Raw genomic sequence first — 26,582 nt, 5'->3', positions numbered from 1 at the left:
GTCACCACGTGGCTTCGGCCTTTTTTTTTTTTCCTCTCCATTTTTTTTTTTTCAAGTCGATTTTATTTAGAGGCGGCGCCAGGTCGGCCGCGGAGAAACGTGACACAGCCCGCTCGGAGGGTCCGGACCGCTGGGAGAAGGCGCCGCCGCGTCCCCGCTCCGCCCCGCGCTTCGCCGCCGCCCCGCGCGCCCAGGCCGCGCTCCGCCCGGGCCCCGCACACTGTCGCGCGGGGTGCGAAGAAAGTTTGCGGCTCGGCTGCCCGCGCCCGCGCTCGGCCTCGCCCGGGACGACACCGCCACCATGAACAAGCTATACATCGGCAACCTCAACGAGAGCGTGACCCCTGCCGACCTGGAGAAGGTGTTCGCCGAGCACAAGATCTCCTACAGCGGCCCGTTCCTCGTCAAGTCCGGCTATGCCTTCGTCGACTGCCCCGACGAGCACTGGGCCATGAAGGCCATCGAAACTTTCTCGGGTAAGCGCACGGCGAGCCCCGGGACCGGGGGCCCCGTCGCTCCGCTGGCCGCCTACTCCTCTTACCCCGCTGCACCCTGGGGTGCGGGCCCCCCCACTCCACACCGATCGCCCCCTGCGCCCCGCAAAGCACCCGGTGTCTTCGCCCTTCCCCCAGCCCCAGATGAGGAGCTCGGGGTTCCCTTTGCCTCCTCTCCCCTCGACGGGGCGGGTGCCCTGGTTGGTGGCCGAGGAGGTGGTTTTCTGCACCCCCAGACGACCCCGATTGGGGCGTTATCGCCACGTCCAGCCCCTCCCTGGCCGCCCTCGACGGCCCCCCAGCTTGGACACCCCAGGTCCCCTGCCTCGCTCTTAGGCCTTTCCAGACCCTCCCCCCGCCGTCTTAGATTTCCCCGCTTTCCGTGGAGACTGCACCCCTGGGGCAGCGCCCAGGAGAAAGGGGCTCCCGCGTCCCGCCCAGGGCCCGGGGCTCGAGCCATTTTGATTTGAAAGTGGGGCGTGAGCGGGGTGGCGCGTCGGCTCGAGTCGCCATGCTGCTTCCGAGACGCCGCGGCCGGCCGGAGTCGCGCTCGTTGCGCCCGCAGAGACCCTCCCGCCCCGGCCCCCCCCCCGCACGCCCCGACAGGTGCCCGCCCCGCCGGCCCCACCTTCGCGGGGCTGGGACAAAAAATAAAGTTTTGTTCTCCACCCGACCCACGGCCTCTCTCGGAGGAACGGGGAGCCGTGGAGGCCGGGCGCGCACACAAACGCCCTCGCACATTTCCAAAGTCGAGCTCGCAGAGCGATCCACACACTTCGTTTCCTTGATTAAAACGAAAACTGAGGAAACGAATTCGTAGGTTCCACCGTTCCTAGAGCAACCTTTTCCCATTGGCCTGGAGGACCGCAGGCTGGATTCCTAGGACGAACTGGAATCCCAGAGCTCTGGGGTTTCCCTTCCCCTTCCTCCCCCACCCCAGTCACTCCTTTATACCCAGGCTCTTTTTAAAAAAAAAAAAAAAATCTTTTTCAATCTTTAGGGAAAGTGGAACTGCAAGGAAGACGCCTAGAGATTGAGCACTCGGTCCCCAAAAAACAAAGGTAGGAAAGAACCCTTCCGAGGGGGTGGGAGATGTGTTCAGGGGTCCATGGCGACTCCGGGGAAGAAACGCGCTACGGGCCTTCCCACCCCCAACTCCGGATGTTGGGGCCTGGGAGGGAAGACGGCCAACATCTTGGAATGACTGGTTGTTGGGGGGGGGGGCGAGGGAGAAAAAAGTTTGGGCTGAGGTAAGCTGAAAGATGTTACTTGCAGAATTAAAGGGGGGGGGGATCAATGGGATGTAGAAATCTTAAGAGTGTTCTCAAAGTGTGGGGCCATTTTTGTGGGGAAGCTTAAAATCTTCGGAGTTGAGATTCATGGCTGTGGCAATTCGTTCCACTTCTTATCAGGCCTCGTATTCTGCCTCCCACCCCGAACCATAATTGCAAAGTGGATTTAGGGTGTTCCTTTTCCAAATCCCAAGGGGATATGGATCGAGACCCACCCACCCCACCCACCCCACCCACCCCACCCACGCCAAGAATCTTATGTTGTGCGTTACTTATATTTCTGTAACGGGCAAAGACACGATGTATGTGTATACATGTGTATATATATATATATGTTTGTGTGTGTGTGTATATCTGTCTGTCTATATATATATGCCAATATGTGTGTATATTTTCCCCTTACCCCCCAGTCCCTGAGGTCTTACACCGTCCCCTCCCCAACTGGATTTTTCCAAGAATCTGCTGTGGCCGCCCTCGCCTTTAGGACCCCCACCCCCACTCCTTTAGCCCATTGTTACAAGCAGACCATCTGGGGTTAGAGCTTTGTTCAGGCTGTGGGCTGGGGCTCTTTGGAGGGTCTAGAACTCCGTGGATGAATGGGGTGTGTGTGTGGGGGGGGGTGTTCCAATACTCTGTCCTCTCCAACAAAATGGGGTACGGCTATCATGCTTGCCAAAAATTCATGGTGGGTTTCAGATCTTTCATGGAACTGTGCCTGCCTTCTCCCATCAGACTTTAAATACATTGACAGTGCAGTTTTCTCTCCTGTCTTGTAAGCAGCTCCCAGAAATCTTTGATCCCCTCAACCTTCAACCCTAATTTCCACTTCCAGTTGGCCCTGTAGAATAATCGAGCGTTTTCTGAGTGGCAAAGGTGGGGGTGGGTGACTGCCTTTTTTTCTGTTTTTTTGAAAAGCTGTGAAAGGATCTAGTAGAAAGTTTTAACTCGAGATCATCTGTTTGGTCATTTATTTTGTGATATTTAAGTAACTGGAAACTGTATCCATAGATGATCAATATGGCTTGTTACTGTGTTTCTAGAGCTCCTGATCTGACCTCAAGTGTTTGAAATACTCTTATTGGAAAGGTACTAGATTTAGGAGTAAAGAGGCAATAAAATTTGAAAGGGGGGGGTCTATTTCAAAATATTTTCTGGGACCTGCCTTGCAAGCGCAAGGTCCCGAGTTCGATCCCGGTACCAAAAAAAAAACAACAACACACAAAACATTTTCTGTAGATGAAACTAAGAAACGAACTCAACACCAATAGATATATTGAACAGTGGATATTTGAATTGAAATCTGGGTGTTGATGAGAAACATCTCTTCATAATTGGAATTCTGGATTATGTGAACATTTTTCCTTTTGCTTTTGAGAATGGTTTAAATTTTAAAGGGAATGAAATGAAAAGCAAAGAGAAATTGCAAAATGTGATGAAATGGAACTCAAAACATTTATATTTTAATTTTCACGGTGCCCTGTATTTGTGGATCTTTTTCCTCAAGCCGTCTGCTTGCTTTTAAGCCATTTCTGGGCTCCTTGTTCCCTCCAAAATGCATTACTGAGGGCTCCTTTGAGTTGAAATGGGGAGGGGTGTCTTAAGAGAAGACCGGGTTAAAAAAAAAATCCTGTTCCACATCCATATTAAATTAGACCTTTTGTGTGTTCTTCCCTTTCCTGATATACTTTTTGAGTCCAAAAATTGATTCAATTGTTCTTTTCTTTTTTTTGCGGGGGGGATGCTACTGGTGAGAAGGGTCTTCATTTTTCTAGCATGAATCAGTTTTTTAAAAGACACTCAAGGTTTAAAAAACAAGAGTTTATTTTCATTAAGTCAGTTTGCTCTATCATTTTGTGTTGTGAGGAAGCTTGTGGTGTGTGTCTTCAGTCAGTGTCTGAAAGTATTCTTTGCCTTGGGCTTGTTACTGGCTTTTTAAATCTCGGAATGAAAAAACTAGTTATTTAAGGCTAACAGTCTAAGCAAAATGAGCACATAGGTATTTTGTGTGTATATATTCTTCAGTTTCCACTCTTTAAAATAAAAAACTTTCCTTGATGAAAGTTTCAGAAGAGTTATGATTTAAATTTCTAAGAGTCTCATAGTACCCAACAACCTTAATATTCTTGTTTTTTTTTTCTTTAAAATGGGTGAAATCAAAAAAAGATATATTATAGAAGTTACTTTTGATCAGCTCTGATTTAAAAGTATTAATATATTTTGTCATTTCAAAGCCATTTTGATAAATACAGCTTATATTTTTTAAGAAGTCACATGACAACATTATATTTAAGCCAAAAATAGCAAATAATTTGCGTTTTTTAAATGGGTAACATTAAATTTCTGTCACTTTCCCAAACCCCTTCTTAGCCAGTGTTGGAATTTGATTAACAGTTTAGACTTTTTATTGAGCATTTACATAAACACATGTAATCAGTGTCCAGTATTGGTACCTAACAGAAAAGCCAAAAGCATTTTGAAAACAGTTGTGGGGTTTGGATGTGTTTACTTTTGAGAGACCAAAGAGTAGTAAGGTGGGGGAATGATCTTTGTGAGACTTGTTACTGAGGGAAATTATTTGTTTTGTAATAATTTGTAACTTTTGTTACACTTGCCACTGTGGGGTATGCCTTTTTCTAGAGGAATGTGATAGTGTATTTACTGTCAACTGGTGTCATCGAAATAAAAGATGTCACTTGAAAAAAAATAAAAGTTGCCCTGCATTTTTCTAGGTGGGAATATATTGAAGGTTGACAGTCCTAAGTTTGGTGATTTCTTTGGGTTGATAATCGTAGTTCTGTCCTTTAGGTTGACTTAAAACGTGGTGGGTTAACATATTTCCCTACATTTCCAACTAGCAAAATAAAAACTAGCCTCTTCAAAGACAATGTGTCCTAACTTTATTCTCAAGAGTTATATTTTCTGATGCTAGTGGGTTTTAAAAAATCTGAAAGTTGTCTTGTAAATGGTAAACAAAAAAAATTGCAGTTTTAAAAGATGATTTATAGGTATTGTGAAGAACTCACTGGCTCACAGAATATTTTCAAAATAAGCTCAAAAATTTACCTCTAGGAATAATTTTCCATTTGGTGAAAAAAAATACAAACTTGTCGTAGTTAGAGGCTGAAAATAAAAGGAATGGGGTTTAAAAAACAAGGGAATGAAAGGTACCAGCAGAGATAGATTTTCAGGTACTTTCTTTAATGGTTCTAAGAAGAGATTAGCAAAGAAAGTTGACAACTCATGTAAGGTGAGAGATGTAACTAACTTTGGTCAACACTTAGGACTCTTAGTAAAAAGGCTCTTCTATTAGGTTACCTTTTTTTTAAAGTGAAAAAATGGTTAGTTCTTAAATTTTTGTTTATTTTTGCAGAAAATATTGGTTCATTCTGTCATTTCTAACTTCCATCTAGCAATTGAACTTTATAAGTATAATTGATTTTTCTTTATTGCTAGAAAATCCGTAGTTTCTTAATTTGGTGGTCAGTATTTCAAGAGGAGACCTTCCTAAGGACAGTGTATTTGTCCTGTAGCCGCATCGTGGGTTTCCATAATCCTTGATTTTCTGACCCAAATTAGAAACATGAAATTGAGCTGTGATGTTCTCAGATGGAGAACTTTTTACTATTGAAGGAGGAGAACTACAATCGCAGTTCCCATCACTAAATCATTCAGAGTATAGCTAACTCTTCCAAATGTATAGTTTTTATAGTTTTAGCGGCAGAGCTTTTGGTAGAAAACAAGACAAAACATTCTCATAATTACGTTTCAGAGATGAAATTTATAACACTTGCAATTGGAAGACTCTTTAATTCAAAGATTCTGAGCTTCTAATCTTTTTTTTTTTTTTTGCTTCTAATCTTTTAAAATTACCTTAATATATATCATTTGAATCTGGCCTTGTATGTGTGTATACTTATAAAGTTTGTTTTGTGAGTTTATTTATTCTATAATATGTGCCAGGCAGTTGACACACTGAGATAGGCTAGTGTGTACACACTTTTAAAACATTTTTAAAATTTCACATCTGGTTTAGTTGAATGAAAAAGGGAAGACTAGCAAATGCTAACTGCTGAAGTTCAGCAATCGGTGCTGAAGAGACAGGCATTGGCTGTACCTCCACCGATTGGGGTGGTGGGATCTTTAAAATGAATGATTGAAGTGAAGCAGAGGCATTTAAAGAACTGATGTTTTCAGCTGTTAGAATTTTAAATACAATCTTTTTTCACTCCCCTCTCTTAAAAGATTCTTAAGAGGGGCTGGAGATTTAGTTCAGTGCTTCCGCCAACTGCCTCCCAAGGGCAAGGTCCTGAGTTCGATTCCCCAGTACCAAAAAAAAAAAGATTTTTAAGAGGTGGCTGGTGCATTTCAGAAAGTGCAGCTTAGGTTTTGGGATGGGGGTGCCAGGGAGGAAAAAGGGGAACCCTGGGAGGAGCCGAGTGGAGGATCAGGTGCATTTCCCGCTTCCTTTTGAAATAAAGAGGAGTCTCAGGGACCCGGCAGGGTCTGCCCAGGGCAGGGCTATCTTTGTGTACAGAATTCACCTCCTCCCTTCCCTGGTAAGATTGAAAGAGAAAAGGACAAGCGGAGAGTGGCAGCCACCTTGGCACTGCAGGCGCTTCCTGGGAGCCCCCCTCAGCTGCCCACCTTCCTCTTGCGAGGTCCTTTCCCAGGGTCCCCAAGACTCAGGGCCCTTGGAACACAGATCCCAAACCTAAGCAGCACCCCTTGGCCGAGGGGTCTCCCTGCTTCCCACCCTTGGGCAAAAGGCCAGGGGATCCACGTGAAGGGGAGGGGGAGAGAAGAAGGGGAGATGGAATGAGAGAGGAGGGAAGTGGGGGCCTGCAGCTCTTGTTGGTCCCTTGTGTGACTTGAGTTAGCAGGCAGCGTGATCATGTGACCATCTGCTGCCTGGCTGCTCGGCCGGAAGGTGGTTGCAACAAGAGCCAGGAGTAATAGTAACGACAGTGTCCGCGGTGGATTTATGCTGCCCAAGAGGGACAGCAGGTCTTCCACTTGGCCACTGGCTCCGGGGACTTCATCAAGGCCTCGGCCAGAGTTTGACTCTGAATTAACAGGCAGCTTTGGCTCTTCCATTCGTTTCCACTGCACCTTGTAAAACACCTTTCAAAACGAAAACTGAAGGAAAAGTCCCTTTGGGGACCCACGCTGTGGAAGGTGGGTGCCCCCTTGGTCACTGACGACCTTTGATTGGGATGGAAGTGAGACCGCTTGGGAAATCCACCTGCCAGAGGGGCTCCTGGGGCTTTGACCGCACCGTGTTGGGCGCGGGGACAGGGCCATCCGAACCCCGAAACACGGGGCTGCTGAAGTCAGATGTGGGTTGATGATGGGTGAATCCTGGGGAACATTCGATTTGGGGCCTGTCGTTTTAATGCAGTCGGAGCTGATTGCTGGAGGTGTCGGGCTCCCAGGGGCCTGGCTGCCGACAGGAAACTGCTTCTGAATGAAATACAGGACAGACAGTGGGCGATTCAAAGAATTGTTGACCCTAATGTCCAGATATGGTCCAGACTCCTAGGCACACAAGTCTGATTCGTAGACAAGTGATGTTTTGGTGGCTGGAAAGTGTACAAGGGACCATGATGAGGGATGGCTGGAAATTTTGCTTTTTAGTTTAACCAAGAATTGGAGGAAAGTTTTCTCTAAATGGAGGAGGAGGCAAAAAGAAAAGAAAAGTAGGAATCTCTGCATCTTCTCTTTCCCTTTCTACCGCGTCTGTTCTGTGGATTCTTCTCAGTCTTCCACATGTCCTTTGGAAAAGTGGGCTAAGGAGATTTTCCAATTATGTTTCATTTGGAGTTAATTTTAGTTAAAATCAGTCATCAGTCTGCGTGGATAGAGCAAATGGAAATGCGCAGGTGGGCTGGGTACTTTGGTTAAGATGGTGGGACACCGTTTGAGTCTGTAAGAAGCCAAATTGGAATTCAGAGATGAAGAAAATATTGTTCCCACATATGAAGGTTGTCCGTGGCTTCCCAGCTCTTCAAGACTCCAACAGGGAGGAAGCTGGGTCAGGTCAGAGTCCTGTGGGCCACCCCAAGTCACTCAGTTGCCCTCCGAGGGAGTTAGGAAAGGTCTCCCAGGAGACCCAGTGTTGAGAAGCAGGGGTTCGATTTCTTATTTTTTTAGACAGGATCTCGCTGTGTAGCCCGGACTGGCCTCACACTCTCAGCAATCCTCCTGCTTCACCCTCCCGAATACTGGAATCCCAGGCATTTGCCACCATGCCAGGCTCTGAGGCTTAATTTCTGAACTATAAAGGAGTGCTGCTATTTCTATGGTATTATTTGTGTCTTAGATATTGACCTCACTGCCTCCTATCTGGCCAGTCTTTGTCCCCCTTTCAAGTTCCTGTTCTGCCCCATGGAACTGTGCTCGGCTTGAGAACTGGAAGTGATGAAGAACAGAAGTGCTTGGAGCCAGGTTCCTGCACGGTCTGTCTGCTTTTTTGTGTTTTTTTGGTACCGGGGATTGAACTCGGGTCCTTGCGCTTGTGTAGCAGGTGGCAAAACCACTGAGCTAAATTCCCGGCCCCTTACACGGTCCATCATTGACTGTTGGGTATGGCTGCTGCCTGCTCCTTTAGGCCCTGGCTTCAGGTTTAGAAGCACATTTGGCCCTTTTCCTGGGGAACAGTGCTGGACAGGAAGGTCCAAGGGGCCCTGTGTCTGGTGCCATAATAACTGTCCTGAAAGGAGAGAGGGGTCTGGTGTCCACCAGAGCCCCAGGACACCTCTTGCCCACTTTCTCAGAGGAAAGGGCTGGCGAGGGAGCAGTGTGGCGGAGAAGCCACAGGTGGCTCACGAGGGGAAGGGGCTGTGGTTCTATTGCTGAATAGCTTCTGATGCTGCCGGGCGGAAATTTCACATGTTAGGGTTCCTATCAAATTTACCTGTAGGGTAGGGACGTTGGTGCCTGAGGAACCACGGGAACCTGCAGATGAAGAAGATGTAGTAAGAATTCAGATGTCCGGTGCGGTGGTACACACCTGTAACATTCCGGGAGGCTGAGGAAGGAGGATCACTTTGAGTTCAAGGCCAATCTGGATTACAGACCCTGTCTCACCAAAACAAAGCAAAAGAAAGCAGAATTCTGGACCAGGGATTTAGCTCAGCGGTTCCACCTCCTGGCTCGCCAGTGCAAGGTCCTGAGTTCAATCCCCAGTACCAAATAAAAAAAGAAAGAAAAGAAAACAATTCAGGATGAAGGGAACAGCGTCAGACCTCTTAGGTCTGAGGAAGGAAGAGCAGTTTCCCCTCCCTGGTGCAGATGTGTATATTCTGCTGTTAGTGAGCTGATATAATGAGCGTCCAGGAATTGGGGACCCCCCGGGTGCCCAGGAGGTAGTGGAATACATTGTTCCCTCCTTCCCCTGCCCTAACCTTCTCTGCATGGGGTCCCTGGTCTGGAAGCACCCGGGAAGCTGCTCTCAGAGCCCCCTTTATGGCAGCTTCCTCTGTCAGGCCCTCTCTGCTCCGGGCTTGAACCCCGCACGCTGCACCCTTAGGTGACATGGGGCCCACCACCTGGCTGGAAGAGCAGGGGCTTCCACCCAGGTGTGGCTGAGACTTTTCAGTGGTCCCTAGACAGAGTGTACAGTTCATTTATCCCGAGGGAGGGGCTGCTGCGATGGGAATTGCTCAATCCGGGCTCCTCAACTTCCCATTGGGTTCTCCGAGAAGGAGAGAATGAGGGAAGGCCGGAACTGCAACGGAGGTGCTGAGAGCATCTAGTCAGAGTTAGAAACACTCAGTCCACTTCCTCTTTGAGGTCTCGAGCTGCTTGGAAGAAGAAATCCTACCGGAATAGAGACCAGTGCCCTGGCAGGATTTGGAGCGGGCGCCCTAAAGTGAAGGGGGGAGATGATCCCCTCACAGACCGACACTGGGCTGGGACTGGGTGTCCTGGGAGGTCCGAGGGGAGAAACAGCACAGTTGCTTGTTTTGTTTTTGTTTAGGTTGTGAGTTGGTTTTTTGGGTTTTTGTTTTTTTGTGCAGGAGATGGAACCTAGGCCTTTTCTCTGGTACTGCGCTACATCCCTAGCCCAGGGGTTACTTTTTAAGTCTACTCCAGCTGGGCCAGGTGGTGTACACCTGTAATCCCAACACTCAGGAGGCTGAGGCAGGGGGATTTCCATGAGGCCAGCTTGGGCTACATAGCGAAACCTTGTCTCAAAAAACAAAAAAGTGTCCACTCCAGCAACTTTCCTTTTATGGAAAGAAAAGGAAAATCTGACTGAGTGTTCTTATCTAGAGGGCTTCCCTCATTATTTATTACCATTCAGTCTGCTTTGGGAATAGAGTAGAGGGAGAGGAACTCCTTGCAGAATGGGCACCTGGATAGGCAGGAGGACCTCCCAGACCCCGTGTCTCTGTTTCGTTTTCCTCCGCTGGCCCTTGCCAGCCACCCTGACTGAGCTTCCTCTTTCGGGCCCTCTCTGCAGAAGAATGCTCCCATCGTGTCCTGCCCTTTGCTCTTCTCTCCACCACCTGCAGCAGCCTTTGCCTGGGGGTGTGCGGAGTGGACTTGGCCATTCAACTTTCTGAAAGACCTTACAAGCCGGGCTCTGTGGCCCGCACTCTCTGATCCCAGCACTAGGGCAGGCTGAGGCAGGAGGATGGCCAGCTTGAGTAAAGGAGAGGGGATGCAGCTTGGCCCCAGGCTTGATCTCCTGTGCAAAGCGAAACAAACACACAGAACCTCAAAGTGCGCGTGGGACGGTGTTAAGCGGGGTGCTTCTGAGCGCCATGACTGCCGTGGATTTATTCCTGGTGCTCCGACCTTGCACTCCATGACTTGTGCCGTGCGTGCATCCAGTTTTCTTTCTAACTATTCTGCTATTGTGGGACGCTTCCTGCAAGCGAAAGGCCTTGGTCTTGTAGTGGATTTGGAAAGAACTATAACTTACAAGTACTATTTTTCTTCAAAACTGGAGGTTTTTCCTCTATATCCTTGTTTTTTCTCTTTCTCCCCCTCTCTCTCTTAGAAAGGGTCTCACTGTGTATGCAGCTCAGGCTGGGACTCAGTCTTCCTCCCAAGTACCCAGGATTACAGGCAGAAAAAAATGGCAGTTCTTCTTTTTTTTTTTTTTTTTTTTAATTTTTTAGCCAAGGTCTCGAGATGTAGTTCATGCTGACCCTGAACTGTGTAGCCCAGGCTAGCCTTGAACTTGTGGCGACCCTCCTGACTCAGCCTCCGAGTGGTGGGATCACAGGTGTGCCCTTGCCTACAAAATGGCTATTTTGAAACCATGATTAGCTTTGCTTTTTCCCACACCGCAGTCACTTGTTCATCCTAAAGAAAATGGGTGAGGAGCTGGGCGTGGGCCCAACATGCAAAGATGAAGAAGGAGGTTTTGAGGTCAGGGCCAGCCTGGGCTATGTGCAGCAAGTTTAAGGACAAGCTGAACTGCATAGTGAGACCGTGTTTCAAAAAAACCTCAAAATACCAGGCTCAGTGGAGCATGCCTGTCATCTCAGCACTGGGGAGGCAGAGGCAGGAGGAGCCTTAGGAGTTCAAGGCCAGGGTGAACTACGTAGCAAGACCCTGTCTCAAAAAAAAGAAAATAGGGCCGGGGATTTAGCTCAGTGGTTCAGGCGCCTATCTAGCAAGTGCAAAGTCCTGAGTTTGATCCCCTGTACCAAAAAAAAAAAAAATAGCTGAGAACTTTTGCCTGCCTCTCCGTCTGCTGCACTAAGCATCTTATTTTGGGGGTTTATTCTGTAGGTGCAGGGCTTGGGGAGGGGGTCTTCCCAGGGAGGGGTGCAGGGTGCATCCCTGCCCCCCGCTTCTCCCTGTAGACCCAGGGGTGCCCTGATCATGGCCCCAATGGAAGCAGGCTCTTCCCGGTTCAGAGCTAAAATAGAGTAGGGAACGGCAGCTAAGCCAGGAAGAAGGAAGTGAGGAGCATATTAGGGGGCCCCCAGGGACCCAGGATGGTGGCTAGGGGGTGGCAGTTCCTCCAGGAGGGTTCGAAGATCTGGGGGGAGAAGTTACAGGTGGGGCGCCGACATGGACACCCTGTATGTTAACATCACGGAGCTCCACACTTACTTCTTTGTCTTTTTTGGGGTTTTTTGAGACAGGGTCTCGCTATGTAGTTCAAGCTGGCCTCAAACTAACTGTGTAACCCAGGCTGCCCTTGAGCTTGCAGTGATCCTCCTGCCTCAGCCTCCCAAGTGCTGAGCTTACAGGGCCCATGCGACCGAGCCTGGCTTTGACACTGATTTCTCTGAAGCCCCAGAAGAGCTCCTTAGGTCCAAGTGGCACCAGTAACCAACCCCGCCAAAGGCAGGCCTTTAAGTCGGGCTCCTGTATGTCTGTCCCCAAGGCTGAGCTTTCCTGGGGCGCCCAGTGGGTGTGAGGCCGGGGGTTCACCACCGCCCTCTCCCCGGGTGTGCAAGCCATGGGATGTGGGGTCCGTGGTCCGAGTCTCCGGGCCTCTGTTTCCCCACCTGGCTCCTCCCCATCTCCGGAAAGCCCAGGCAATCAGCTGCAGGGGCATTTAGGATGCAGCCCCTCGGAGGCACTAGGCTGGAGCTTTAGGGCGCACCCCTCTTTGGTTTGAGTTTAACCCAAGGCAGTGGGAGCTTGGGGGTGGTTAGATGCTTCCCCTCCTGTCCTCCTCCCTGCAGGAAGGGACCAAGAAGTGACCCTTGCCATGCAGCCACTTGTACATGTTAGTTTCTGGGGAGCAAAGGCTCAATTGCATTTTTGGCAGGGACATTGATGGCTGGTGTCACCTTGGGCCAGTCACACGACCTCTCCGAGACCTTTTTTTGACCTGTAGAATGGAAGTAACTATTCTCAAGCTGGGCATAGTGGTTACACCTGCAGTCTCAGCACTCAGGGAGGCTGAGGCAGGAGGATCGCTGTCTGGGGTTATGTTAATTATGTTAAACTCATTATGTTAATGAGTTCAAGGCCAGCCTGAACTACCTCGTGGGGAGACTGTCTTAAAAAACGAACCAAAGCTAGTCCAGAACAGAAAAAAAAACCCTACAGTATTCTCAAGCTTCCCTGGTGACTCAGGGAGGGCCTCGTTTAGTTGTTCCCGTCCTACGAGATGCATGGGGTTATTTTGTGGACTGTGAGTGCTAAGCGGAGTCACCGGTGAGATCATGAACTGGCGCGGCTCTGTCCATCCTCACTTCTCACTTACCCCGGAAGCCTAGGGTCCTAGGGACCCGGCTGCCCTGCCCAGGCGAGGGGAGGCCGGCCCGCCCCTCCCGGGCCCTCTCGGTGGGAGGCCCGCGGGTCTCTGAGGAATGCCGCCCCCACCCGGCCTTTCTGTCCCCCACGTGCAGCCTTCCCCGGCTCCCACTTAAACGCTTGCAGGCTGAGCGCGGCCCCCTCCCCCACAGGACCACCTCTGTCACAGCCCGGCCGGCCGGGCTCGGGTTTCCCGGTGGCTCAGGGGAGAGAGACAAAGGGCAAAGTCCCGGTCCCCACCCCCACGCGGCCCTGGCGCGGGTCCCCTCCCCCTCCGGGCCTGGCCCCGGGACCGGGGAGCAGCGCGGGGAGCAGCGCGGAGCCACTCGGGGCGGGCGAAGCCACGTTGGGGGCAGGAGAACCAGGCGCTGGCACAGGGTGGGGCGGCCCGGGTCCCCTCCCCTCCTCAGTGAGCCCGAAGCCGCAGCCCACCCAGGGGCTGGCGGGGTGGCGGGGAGGCCCAGCTTTCCCGCCTCAGCTGCTTGGCCCTTCCTAGCTGCCGCCGCCCTTCCAGACACCCAGAGACCCCGGGGCCCTGACTGCAGGGGGACCTGTCCCTCCCGGGCAAGGGCAAGGGCGGTGACAACCATCTTGGAAGCCCTGGCTCGGGAGGGAGGCAGAGCGGGGCCTGAGGAAGGGCGCCCCTGTTTCCCAGCACCAACAGGTCTTTGTTGTCGACAGGAGGGTGGCAAGCAGAGCTCCTTTCTGCCACGGGACAAATTCGATCCTTGTTTCTTTCTCTTACGCGGAGGAGCAGCACGTGGCTCTGGTGTTTTGGGGTGGCCCGAAGGCTCCCCACAGCAACGTCCTGTCTGGACTCTGGACCCCATTTCCAGCCCGCAGACGCCCCATTTCAGCCGGGGCTCTGGTTTGCATGGAGTCTCCAGGGAAAACCCTGGAACCTCTTCCCCTGCCTGCCTGCCTGCCTGCCTGCCTGCCTTCCTTCCTTCCTTCTGTATCTTCTCTGTTTCTATTCTGTTTTTGCAGCACTAGGGACTGAACCTCACACTGAGCTACCCCCAGCTCTTTTTCGTTTTTATTTTGAGACAGGGTCTGGCTGAGTTGCCCAGGCTGGCCTCCTGCCCTGTGACCCTCCTGCCTCAGCCTCCTGAGTAGCTGGGATTACAGCCATGTGCTACCACACCTAGCTTTGGTCACTTTTATTTTTTAGAGACCGGGTCTCACTCTGTAGTCTGGGTTGGTCTTGAACTCACAGCAATCCTCCTGCCTCACCCTCTGGACCACTTCCTTTTCCTATGTCTCTTGCTTTAGGTTTTTTTCTGATGATTTCCTGAGGACATTTCCAGCCCCCTGTGAGACCCACTCAGGTTAAAGAGCGGCAGAGAACAGGGCATCGATTGGGCCCCATTTGAGGCAGCTGGACTTGGGGCTCGTCTCAGAGATCTGTCCCTTGGCATTTTTGGCTTCCTCTGGCGCAGCCCAAAATCTGCCCGCTTCCTTGTCAACCCGAGTGTTCCCGAGATGAGCGGGCTGAACTGCGTGGGGCCTCAGTGTCCCCACCCAACACCTTTGCCTCCTGCCCACCTGCCCCCTCTGTTCTGCAAGGCCAGAGCCGGGACTCCTCCCTGTCCGTAGAGCTGACAGCCGCCCAGGTGTATTACAAAGTCGTTAGCTCTTCTGCAAATTAAATCTTGTGCCCAAATTAGAGCCAGCAACAGCCACTTGGCAAGCGCTTAGCCACAGAGAATGTGGGCATCTTTCCCGCTCCAGTTGCTGGCTTCAAGAGCTTCTGCTCCAATGACAGCTGACTCCTCTTCAGAGACAAAGCAGCGAAGCGCAGGCAAATGAAGCCTGGGGTGCTGAGTTCTAGTTCTTCCACCAACCTGCGAAGTCTCTCCTCCGAGACTCGATTTCTCCATCTGCGTAAGGAGGATGGCTTGTATTTTTTTTGAGCTAGGGTTTCACTGTGTAGCCCAGGCTGGCCTTGAACTCAGGGTGCTCCTTCTGCCTCAGCCTCCCCTGGTGCTGGGATCACAGGTGTGTGCCACCACTCCCAGTTTAGGGTGACTGTTTTGGAACAGGATGAGGGGCTTCTTTTTTCTTCCTGTCTCAAAATAAGGATCTGATTTTCTTCAACTGGAAGTTTTTGGTGACAGGTGGAGGGGCCCCTGTGTGTCATCCGCTCCTTCCCGGACTGATGTGAAACACGGGTAAGGAAGCTGCCTCCAGGGTTCTTGCAGGGATCCCGGCTCCAGCAGGAGTGCATGTGCCACATTTAACCGCTTGTTCTCGGCCCGCGGGTGCCTCCAGTGATGTCCCTGACTTCCAGCCCCCCAAGCTCTGCCTCTGTCCTTCCCGGGGTGTCTGCCGTGCCCGAACGCACCCTTCCCAGAGGGCCCCTGTTCCCAGCCCCCAGCCCTTATCCCGCCTGCCCGCCTGTCTGGCTGCCCTGCCGCTGGATCACCTGGCACGGAGCCCTGGGCATGGAGCCAGCGCCTCCTCCCTCCGGGCCCCGCCCCCGTCTCAGCTACTGCCCAGCCGGAGCGTGCCAGGCCCGCCCCTGAGGCGCTTCCTGGACCTTTTTTTCCTTTCTGCGCTGTTTCTCCATCCTCAGTCAGGAGAAGCCCGGGGCTGGGGAGGAAGAGCTGAGTCCAGTGATGATTTCCCACCGAGGTGGGTGCTGTGGGCAGCTGCCAGCTGGGGCTGTGGCATGTGGAGGGCTCTGCTGCCCACGCTCCTGGCAGCCACTGGGGCTCCTTTTGTCAATACGCCAGCAGGGCCACCAGTTCCTAGAGGCCAAGGGCCGTGGACAGCCACCCTCAGCGCCCTGGTTAACCTTGTTCATTCTCTTCCCGGCTCAAATCAACCAGCCAACGTCCCCTCGGGACTGGAAACTATGAGGGCAGGAGCCTGGCTATCTCTGTGCCAGCCTGGTGGCACAAAGCCCAGCGCTGAAATAGCCACGTAGAGGGAGCCACGCAGGGAGATCGTCATTTCCAATTGTGATGGTGTACGACTGTCATCCCCGGGAGGCTGAGGCAGGAGGATCGCTGAGAGTTCACAGCTAGCCTGAATTGCATAGCAAGACCTTGTCTCCAAAAAACCAAAAATAAATAAATAAAGGTTATCACTCCAACATGCAGCCAACATAAATAGTAAGTAATGAGGTGTTCTTTTCTTTTTGTGGAGCTACTAAAATCTGGGGCATCCTATGTGTATTTTATTTTACACCTAGCTTGTTGCAAAATTCAGATGTTAAGTTTTCCTTGGAGATAGTCTGCATTAGCTGCCCTAAAATTCACAGTAGCAGAAGTTAAATGACATCAGCACTTGGAATAAAATTTAAAATGATGTCTTTCTGTGGGCAGTAGCCACACTGCAAGTGCCCAGAGCCCACAGGTGGCCTCGGCTCCCACACAAGCTGGGAGACGGCTGTGTCCAGTGCCACAGTTACTGGGATCACCACCAGCGTGGACGCCGGGCAGCTGGACTCTTCTCAGAAGCCTGGGGGATGCCACGGCTGCCAGCTTCTTGACACTGGAGTAGAAATGGGTGCCAGTTTGATTCGCCATGCTCCTGGGTTTCCTCAGGATTGAAACAACTTTGTTGTTTCCACTTTTGCAGTATTCTCTTGGTTTTTGGGGTTTTTTTGGTACTGGGGATCGAACTCGGAACCTTGCCCTTGCGAGGCAGGCGGGGGAACCAGTAAGCTAAATCCCTGGCCCTTTCTTGGTTTTTTGAGACGGGGCCTCACTGTATAGGTCAAGCTGGTCTCAAATTCACATCAACCCACCTGCCTCAGCCTCGTGAGTAGAGTGATTGCAGGTGAGTGCTATCAGCCCCAGCTTTGGGTGTGTGTCTTTTTTTACTTTGAGAAACACTGGGGATTGAGCCCAGGACTGAGCTACATTCCTAGCCCTTTATTTTTATTTTTTATTCTGAGATGAGGTCTCACTAAGTTGCCCAAAGCTGGGCTGGAACTTGTGATCCTCCTGCCTCAGCCTTGCAGAGTGCTGTAATGACAGAGTGCTCCACCACACTCAGCTTGGCTTTGTATCTTCATTGCACTTAAAGGTTCCAAAGTTTTTGTGAATCCCCCAAATCTTGAAATTATGTGTACATTGTTCGCATTTTTTTCTGCTGGAGGCAAGCTAACAGCCAGTTGTTTAGCCATTAAGGCAGAGAAAGTCCCTCTGATAAGAAAGCTCCCTTTTAGGCACGAAGGGTAAGCCTGCCCGGGGACACAGGACCTCAGAAGGGACAAACCCTGCTCCTTGTTTCCCTGATAGAGGGACAGAGGTCTGGAGGTCCAGAGTTCCAAGCCTGGCTGGCAGGTCACAGGCAGAGGCTGCAGTGTGGCCCTGGGAGGGGCTGGAGGTGACTGAGTCTAATCAGCCATCTCCTTGCAGTCCACAGTCCTCCTGGGGCCTCGGTGAGAGTTCAGGCGCCAGCTTGGCAGGATTCCAGGCTGTTCCCCTCCACCTTGGGCTGGCCCGCCCCTCCCCCTCCCAGGAACTGTCCTCCTAGGGAGGGGCCCGTTCACATTTGAGGTGGCCCCCTCCCCTCAGGAGCTGGGGGCTGAAAGGAAGGAGCGGCTTGGCCAAGAATTAGAACTTCACACATCGATGCATAAGGATAAGCCAGGTGTGATGGTGCATGCCTGTAGTCCCAGCATTCAGGAGGCAGGAGGATTGCTGGGAGTTGGAGGCCAGCCATGCATAGTGAGACCCTGTCTCAAAAAACAGAGCCAGGCATGGTGGCGCACCCCTGAATTTTCAGCACTTGGAGGCTGAGACAGGAGGATCAACATGAGTTTGAGGCCAATATGAACGGCATAGTGAGATCCTCCTCAAGCCCCCACCCCCACCCCAAAACAACTAAAAATACAGGGCTGGGGATTTAGCTCAGTGGCTCCACGCCTGCCTTGGGAGCGCAAGGTCCTGAGTTCGATTCCTAGTAACAACATCAAAAAATGACTAAAAATACAGTCTGGGAATGTGCAGCTGGACCAAGAAGCTTAGAGAAGGAAAGGGGGATGTTTTGGCTGTAGGATAGCAGCGACCCCAGGGCAGGCCCCTAGTCACCCTGCCATGTGAGCTCTATTTCCCAGCACTGCTGAAGCTGTTCCTGGGCAAAAGGCCTTTCTGTCATTAAATTGCAGTCAATGGGAAAGGAGTCCATCGGGTTTTGAGTTCAGATCCCGATTGTGGCTCTCAGTCCCGGGCCCTGGGCTGAACCAGGCCGTGGCTCCGCACCATAGCGGTGGCTGTGGGCTGTGTGAAGATCTCAGAGCTGGGTAGCTGCTCCTCACTTGTCAGTGGCCTCTGAGTGTGAAAACACGGGTATTTGCGCCCTGCCCACTTCCTGTGGCCCGGCCCTGTGCCTCAGTGTCCCTCCAGCTGCCCCAGTGATGCCCCTGTCTCTGACCTTCCTGAATCACTCTGTCTCGTGGCCCTCGTTTTCTGGCTTCTCCATCATGTCAGCTGCCCTTTAGGCCGCCACGAGGCATGGGCGGTTGGCCCTGGCGACCCCTTCTCCTGGCACAGTCTCTGTCTCCATGGGCCTGGGCCAGCTGGCAGCTCGGTGCTCTCCAGCTGCAGGTGGGGGTGGGTGAATGAACCAATAGGGTCCTCTCTCTCCTTTGCTGAGCCCTGGATGCTGGGGTGTAGCAGCGGGCAGCCAGGTAGCCTTTCCTGCTGTCTTGGGGACCCTTGCAGCCTCTGGGGGGTGTGGGGGGTTAATGATCCAGGGCCACCAAAGTCCAGTGCCAGCTGTGCTTGGTCTCCCTGGGCTCTGCTGTGGCTTTGTGGTGTGGGTGGGTGGGTGGATGACCCACGCGCTCCCCGGCAGAGGAATGCAGGTTCCAGTTGTCAGCGTTGCCCCTGAGCTTGGGACCTGAAAGAAATTAGGTAGCGCGTCCTTAATAGAAACCAGGCCGGGGGCTTGGAAGACAAAGGTTCCTCCTGGCCCCGCTCCCACAGCTCCTCCTGGTGGCGGGTTCCCAGGGTGGGGTGCGTGCCCTGCAGGGCTGGGGGAGGCCCGGGGCGCAGGCAGCGTGGCCCTCCTCCCTCCCTCCTTCCCCGAGCATTCCACGCATTCCAGACGATCTGCTCTGGGGCTTCCAGGATGTGGATTAACGTCCTGCGCAGATTGGATTTCACCATCGCCCCGCCCTCCCCTCCCCGCCAAGACAGCCCCCCCCCGTGGGGTTTGAAGGTGGAAGTTCTGACCTTTGACCTCTGAGGTGCCCCCCCCCCTTCTCCCTCGGGGTGGATCTCCCACCGGCCTGGCGGGCCCGGGCTCAGAGTTCCCCCACCAGGGGTGACGCCGTTTCCCATTCTCCAGCAGCTTGGACGAAGATGGTTCGTCCATCTGGCCATCAAGTGAGCTGTGTGGAGGACCTGAGGGCCCGGGAGGGATGTGTTCGTTCCTCACTTCTGTCTTGTTGCTATCTGACTTCCTTGGGTTGATGCCAAGGAGCTATGAACCAGCAACATAGAACACCTCAAAAATTCTTTTTTTTTCCCTTTTTTTTTGGTACTGGGGATAGAACTCGGGACCTTGTGCTTTCGAGGCAGGCGCCGGAACCACTGAGCTAAATCCCCGGCCCTTTTCCCTTGTTTTTTGAGGCAGGTTCTCACTGTGTAGTCCAGGCTGGCCTCGAACTCCTGGCAATCCTCCTGCCTCAGCCTCCTGAGAACTAGGAGGATGAGAGGCGTGTTCTTCCATGCCCGGCTTCAGAGATTGTCTTCTACACCTGTCCTCCTTTTCCTGTCATTTCTGCCCAGCGAGGCTTTTCCTGAATGCACTTTGTGGGTAAAAGCTCTCCACATGAAGCCTTGCTGGGCCACAGGGGACCCTCGGGACCCTTCCCGTTGCCTTTTGCACCCAGACAGACTGGTCCAAGCGCAGTGGCTGAGTGGCCGGGGCAGCCACGGTCCTCACATTGACGGTAGGACTTTGGGTCCTTTTCTCCCCACAGTGGAGCAGGACCTTCGTGGCCCCATTTTGTAGCTGGTGGATCCCGAGGCCTTTGAGGAGGTGGAGGGCACCCAGGCTGGGCCAGTTCACGGGCGAAGGGGCTTTCCTGTTTTCTAGTTGTTTTCCTTCCAGCTTCTACAACTGACGGAATTGTTCTTGAACCAAGTTTGATCGGAGCTGTACAGAGACCTAAACAGCAATTGACTAACACATCAAGCCCGGTGCACGTCTTCAGCCTTGATTTGGGGGGTGCGCTGAGCCTTCCTGGGGACAATTACATTTGTGAGACGCATTTGAGGCCTGGAGTCTCGCTGGATACAGGGCATGCTGCGCAGAGCCTGCAGGGGAGGTCCTGGGTTCAATCCCCAGCACTGAAAAAACCAGCAAAACTAACAAAAAAGGAAACCAAACAAACAAAAACATACTTGTGGAAGATGCCAGAGTTAAATTTTGCAGTGTGGTGGGTCATGTCTGTAATCCTGGCACTTGGGAGGCTGAGGCAGGAGGATTGCCATGGGTGCAAGGCCAGACTGAACTACAAAACCCAGACCCTGTCTCAAAAACAAGAAAGATGGGAAGGAGTTAACTGGGAGGGGATTGCAGGCCTAGCGCTGGTTGGATGTGTTAATCACACCCACCTTATTCTTCGCCAAGGTGCGTCTATGGTTACATTTCAAGTACTCCAACTCTTTGGCTAGGCTTTATAAATATTATCTCCCACCACTACCGCCTGTGAATAGGGATTATCCCTGCTTTACCAAGCAGGCACCCTGGCCTCAAGTTAAATAATCTTTTAAAGATCAGAGCTAATAAGCGGTTTACATCCGTACCTGTGCCAAGGGCTTAACCGCACTATTATCTTGCTGAAATTTGTGGCCTGATACTGCCTCCACTAGTGCCTCAGGAGCACCAGCCCAGGCATTCTGTCAATTGCTGTGCCCTTGGCCTCCAGGACAAAGTAGAGTATGGGGCAGGTACAAATGAAATCGTTGCCAGGTTAATTAGTGACTTCTGTATTTTTTGTTTGTTGATTTCAAGACAGGGTCTCACTATGTAGTTTAGGCTGGCTTTGAACTCACGGCGATCCTCCTGCCTCAGCCTCCATAGTGGTGGGAATACAGACAGGAGCCACTATCCTGGGCTAATAATTCGTGTCTTATTTAATTTGAATTATAGTGGGTGGAACATAGGGTAATAGATGTTGCCTGAATAAAGGAATGAGAAAGCTGAATAATGGAGGAAAAAACCCCCGAGACATTTCGGCTTAAATCTCTTATCCCTAAAAAGTTGTCATTCTAAGACTTTCATCTCTGCGAACAGAAATTCAGTAGGCAAAAACCGGGATGAGCGTTAGACACTGCTAGGTGTCACGGGTACTAAAACATCTGGGTCTTTCACTGTTGTTTCCACTTTCATTTCAGGAGTCGGAAGATTCAGATTCGAAACATTCCACCCCAGCTGCGGTGGGAAGTGAGTGTTGGGGAGCTGTGGGCTGGGGTGGGGCTGGTACTGGGCCCTGGTTGTCTGAGTTGGAGAAGAAGCTCCCTGGGGCTGGTTGGCTGCCGTCTTTACCCGACTCTGTCTTTTGGGGTGTCGTGAGGCAAGAGGCATTCGTGGGTGGGTGAGGGAGGAAGGAAGGTGGAGGGACGCCCCATCCAGACCCTGCTGGGGCAGGCTCTGACTGTCTCCTCCTCGGCCCCAGGTGCTGGACAGCCTGCTGGCTCAGTACGGGACGGTGGAGAACTGTGAGCAAGGTGAGGCCGCGGCGCGAGGGTTGCCAGGGGCTTGGGTTCCACCCTGCTCAGTGATGAGATGGATCCACTCGGCCCAGAGGGAGCCGCGCGGGCTGGGGCCCCACTGCTTCCCAGTGGAAGTGGGTTTCTCTCCTGTGGAGCAGGAAGCTTGCATAAGGTCCCTGCTTCCCAGTGTGGGGTCCTCAGCCTCTTAGGGAGCAACCCACGATTTTAGTAATGATTGAAGAATGCAAATTGTGCATTCCATCTGCGGAAGTTGATAGCACTTTGGTGGATTTTTGAGACTTGCATGGCGGTTCCTTCTGCCTCAGCCTCCTGAGTGCTGGTTGCAGGCATGCACCACCATGCCCGGGCCTCAAAACTCTTTTACCTGAGAAGCTTCCCTTTCCTTGGTTTTGGCTAGAATAACCAACTGGTCACCTTTCTTTTAGAAGCCCCTGTTGGCATCTACATACGTCTTCGCTCAATTTAAAAAAAAAAAAAGCAGAGAATTTATTAGTTAATACAGTTTGAGCGGCAGAATCTTTGAAGAGTGGGCCCATAGAAGGAATAATCGAGAATCTAAATCATAAACATGTGCTAGAATTTTAAGTTTTCTCCGTTACTAGGGTTATAAATTCCTGCTGGGTATGGTGGCGCAGATTTGTAATCCCAGTGGGAGGCTGAGGCAAGAGGATTGCCAGGAGTTTGGAGACTAGCTTTGGTTACATAGCAAGTTCAAGGTCAGCCTGAACTATAATAAATAGCAAGAGCCTGTCTCAAATCCCACCCCCCCAAAATTCTTTTTTTTTTTTTTTTGAGACAGAGTCTTGCTATGTAGTTCAAGCTGGCCTTGGACTCACTATGTAGCCCAGGCTGGCCTTGAAGTGGCCGGGATCCTCCTGCCTCAGCCTCCTGAGTGCTGAGATCACAGGCATGCGCCACCATGCTTGGCCTCAAATGTTACTAAGTGAGGTCGACTCTGTCTGCCCGTTTAAGATTGCATCTGTCCCGCCCTCTTGCCACTGATTTCTCTTTCTTATGGCACTCATTGGTTTCTAACATTTTATAGAATTTGCTTATTTATTGGTTTGCTTGCGATTCCCTCGGGTCCCCTCTTGTACCAATAGTCACCGAAGGGTTATTCCTGCAAAATCCTCCCACCAGGGTGGGGAGACCCTCTGAAGGCCCGAGCAGTTATATGTGTCCACATTGAGATTGTGGGGCCTAGCACCTTGTCCTGGGGTACAGAGGCAGAGGCTTGAAGCCAGCCAGTGCCCCACACCCCAGGGTCGAGCGCATCTCAACCCAAATTCACTACAGTGATGGATGCAAAAGACAGGTTAACTTGGGCCTGGGATTTAGCTCGGTGGTTCTCCTGCCTGCCTCTTAAGCACAAGGTCCTGAGTGCAAACACCCTGGTACCAAAAAAAACCAAAACAAAACCCCAGATCAACTCTGTAAAGTGAGAAATAGGAGCCCGATTAGGGATCTGTTAATCAAGTGGCCAGCCCATTCTCTATAGGAAAGAAAGAGTACTTCAAGGATCAAAAAACCAGAAGAATGCTCATAATAATAATTATTATTATTATTTGTGTGTGTGTGTGTCTGTGTGTGGTACCAGGGATTGAACTTAGGACCTTGTGCTTGAGAGGCAGGTAGCAGCAGCACTGAGCTAAATCCCCAGCCCCTAATTATTATTATTTTTTGAGACAGGGTCTCTGTAATTCAGGCTGAATTTGAGCTCGTGGAGATCCTCCTGCCTCAGCTTCCTTTGTGCTCCCTAGTGTAGCATCGTGCTCTGTGATTCCCCATAACTCCATGGAGGGCTTTGTGGGATTCGCAGCCAGGTCCCTGAAGCAGATCACTGCACACATCTAGTACCAAGATATTTGGGGTCCTCGGGCCAGAAACTGTCCCTTGGGCAAGATGCAGGCAGATTCTTGGCCCTTGGTGCAACAGCCGCCCTGTCCACACATCCAGCCAGGACTTCGGACACTGCTGAGGTGTCCTTGGGGACAGTGTTCCCGGGTCTCCCCCACATCTTTCCTGCCCATTTCCGGGGCTGTTTGCCTCCGTGAACTGCCCACCTCTCCCCGAGGGTGGACGGTAAACTGGTTTAACTCTCCAGGGCTGAGCTTGTCTTAGGGGCTGGGCTTGTGTGATGTGGGGCAGCCCGGCTGCAGAGCTGATGTGCGCAGCCGCAGCCCCTTCCTCCCTGCCTTCTGGGGTTGTCGGGGACGTCTGTGACTGTAACTCCTCCACCCGAGTTTCGGAGGCCGCCTCCTCTTCCGGATGCCTTCCTGGCCCGGCCCCCGGAAAGCTGGGGTTGGGGTTCGCGTCCCTATAACTCCAGCTCTTATCTCCGCAGTGAACACCGAGAGCGAGACTGCGGTGGTGAACGTCACCTACTCCAACCGAGAGCAGACCAGGCAGTGAGTGTCCTGGGCTTGGGGCTGGGTCCCTTCTGCCCTCTGCCCTGTGCCAGGCCCGGACCACAGCGGGGGGGTGAGGGGTTGGGGTTGGGGTCCAGGAGGGCTGGACTGTGGTGAAGAGGACTTTTCAGGGGGTGTATCTCCTTTATGTCCTGTTTACCCGACCTCAGAGGTTCAGAAACTTGGAGGTTGATGGCAAAAACAGCAGAGCCTCCGGGAAGGTGGGGCCAGGGCCTTTTCTGTGTTGAAGGCGCCATCTAGTGATACTGGGGGGAACTGCAGGGTCCTAAAAAGGTTTCAAAGCAGATGCTGCCTGACCAGACCCATGGCGGGGTGGGTTTGGAACCCCGTGGCTAGCTCATGCTTTCCAGGGGTCTTGTTGGTCCCGCCGCAGCCAGTTTCTAGCTTCTTAGCTGTGTGACTGAGAAATCCCACTTCTCACCCCCTGGTACCGCACATTTTGTGGCCTGCCCACTAACCCCTAGCTGACCCTGTTCAGGGTTTGTCATCTGCTCTCGGGCTTTTCTTGCTTCTTCAACCTGCTGCCTTCTCCAACACAGAGATACTTTCTTTTTTCGTTTTCTGCAGTGCTGGGGACAGAACCCAGGGCTGGTGTGCTAGGCAAGTGCTGTCCGACTGAGTTGCATCCCCAGCCCTCCCATTCCTGTTAGATGCGTCCCTCCTGGGCTGGGAATGTGTAGAGATTCCTGCTGTCTCTGACCAGCCGGGCACCTTGGCTTAGCTTCAGAGTTGCTTGTGACTTCATTCATTCATTCACTCCAGGGCCCTCACCCAAGCTAAATCCCTACCCCTTCGTAACATTTTTTAAATTTTTTGTTGTTGTTGTTCTGAGGGTTGAATTCGGGACCCTGTGCTTTCGAGGCAGGCTGTGGCACCACTGAGCTAAATCCCTGGCCCAACATTTTTAAAATTTTGAGACAGAGTCTCATTAAGTTACCTGGGCTGGGTTGGTACTTCCTGCCTCAGCCTCCCAGAGTGCTGAGATTGCCAGGCTCAGCAGACATAAAAACAGCAGACTCTTAGCTCATCCCTCCATTTGACACGGGATTCTCAGAAATCTTGTGAGATATGCAGTTTTATCTGAGACCCACAAGCCAGCTGGACAAAGAGCAAGGGAGTCAGAGCAGCCCTAACAATGCTGAACTTGTTTCCAGTCTCAAGGCTTTCTTCAAAGCTGCCATAACCGGAGGATTATTTACAGGCTCACGGTAGACGTGTTGGGACAGGATCGAGAGCCTAGAAACAGGTCTAGCCGAGGCCTTGGTGGTTGTCAGTGCTCAGTTTCCTCTAGCAGGAAGTGTCAGTGCCCCTTCCCTCTGTCCCCAGAGCCATCATGAAGCTGAACGGCCACCAGCTGGAGAACCATGCCCTCAAGGTCTCCTACATCCCCGATGAGCAGATCTCTCAGGGGCCCGAGAATGGGCGCCGGGGCGGCTTTGGCTCGCGGGGTCAGCCCCGGCAGGGTTCGCCAGTGGCCGCAGGGGCCCCAGCCAAGCAGCAGCAGGTGGACATCCCACTCCGGCTCCTGGTGCCCACCCAGTACGTGGGCGCCATCATCGGCAAGGAGGGCGCCACCATCCGCAACATCACCAAGCAGACCCAGTCCAAGTGAGTCCGAGGCGGGGCTGGGGCCAGTGCCCGGGCAGGGGTGTTGAGACCCTCTCTCAATTAATCAACCAAAGGGTTCTCTGATGTCTCTAATGACCGGAAAGTGTCACCAAAAGGCTCCGTAAACAAACCCAGACCTGAGAGTCAGCCTGATTGTTACTGGTGGCCCCAAGGCTGGGAAAGTGGGGGCCGCCATCCAAGGCCATAATGGGGTGCCGTCTCCCATTCTAGCACAGCACCCCCTTTCTCCAGCCATAGCTGCTCAGCATGCTCTGCGGGACAGACGGGTCACATCCCGTCCTTGTTCGTAATAATGCATCGGTTTACTTGCTGTTGGGACAGTGTCTTCCAGTTGCTGCTGGCAGCCCCTGCTCACCCCTGCCCGGCCCCATGGCCAGCGGTCATCACCTCTCCCTGAACCTTCTTTGCCCCGGCAGTTTTGTCCTTGACCATTGTTCCGCCAAGAAGAGAGGGCTCTGTGCCTTAGACAGGGAAGAGGCCCTGTCTGGGAGCTAACTGGCTCTGTCCGTGGTGCAGGATCGACGTGCACAGGAAAGAGAACGCAGGCGCAGCTGAGAAGGCCATCAGCGTACACTCCACCCCCGAGGGCTGCTCCTCCGCCTGCAGGATGATCCTGGAGATCATGCACAAGGAGGCCAAGGACACCAAGACGTAAGGATCCACCGTGCTGGGCCTCAGGGACTGCCAGCTCCTCACACAAGCACTTGCTTTTGGATTTGAGGTCCTCCTGCATCAGCCTCCTAGTTGCTGGGATTATAAGGGTCCATGACCAGGACTCTCCCAGCTCCACCCACATTTTAATAG

General features: G+C 52.2%; 1 protein-coding gene across 2 annotated transcripts in view; it reads left to right on the top strand.

Moving 5' to 3' along the window:
* Nucleotides 1-243: 243 nt before the first annotated feature.
* The window catches only part of Igf2bp1 (insulin like growth factor 2 mRNA binding protein 1), a 38,319-nt gene continuing 11,980 nt past the window's right edge, over nucleotides 244-26,582 (top strand). Inside the window, exons 1-7 of one of the 2 annotated variants that reach the window (XM_004859636.4) lie at nucleotides 244-476; nucleotides 1,495-1,555; nucleotides 21,382-21,430; nucleotides 21,663-21,714; nucleotides 24,065-24,128; nucleotides 25,476-25,757; nucleotides 26,295-26,429. In XM_004859636.4, coding sequence (XP_004859693.1) covers nucleotides 302-476; nucleotides 1,495-1,555; nucleotides 21,382-21,430; nucleotides 21,663-21,714; nucleotides 24,065-24,128; nucleotides 25,476-25,757; nucleotides 26,295-26,429 — 818 coding nt within the window. In that variant the 5' untranslated portion in view covers nucleotides 244-301. The remainder of the gene's footprint in view (nucleotides 477-1,494; nucleotides 1,556-21,381; nucleotides 21,431-21,662; nucleotides 21,715-24,064; nucleotides 24,129-25,475; nucleotides 25,758-26,294; nucleotides 26,430-26,582) is intronic. The other variant, XM_004859635.4, reaches the window with a different exon arrangement.

The sequence above is a fragment of the Heterocephalus glaber genome, unplaced genomic scaffold (genome assembly GCF_053883595.1).
Source record: "Heterocephalus glaber isolate CG9 unplaced genomic scaffold, H.glaber_assembly_v1.0 deba00001773, whole genome shotgun sequence".
NCBI lineage: Eukaryota > Metazoa > Chordata > Mammalia > Rodentia > Bathyergidae > Heterocephalus > Heterocephalus glaber.
Note: the sequence above shows the minus strand (reverse complement) of the source record. Positions and strands in the feature narration are given on the sequence as shown.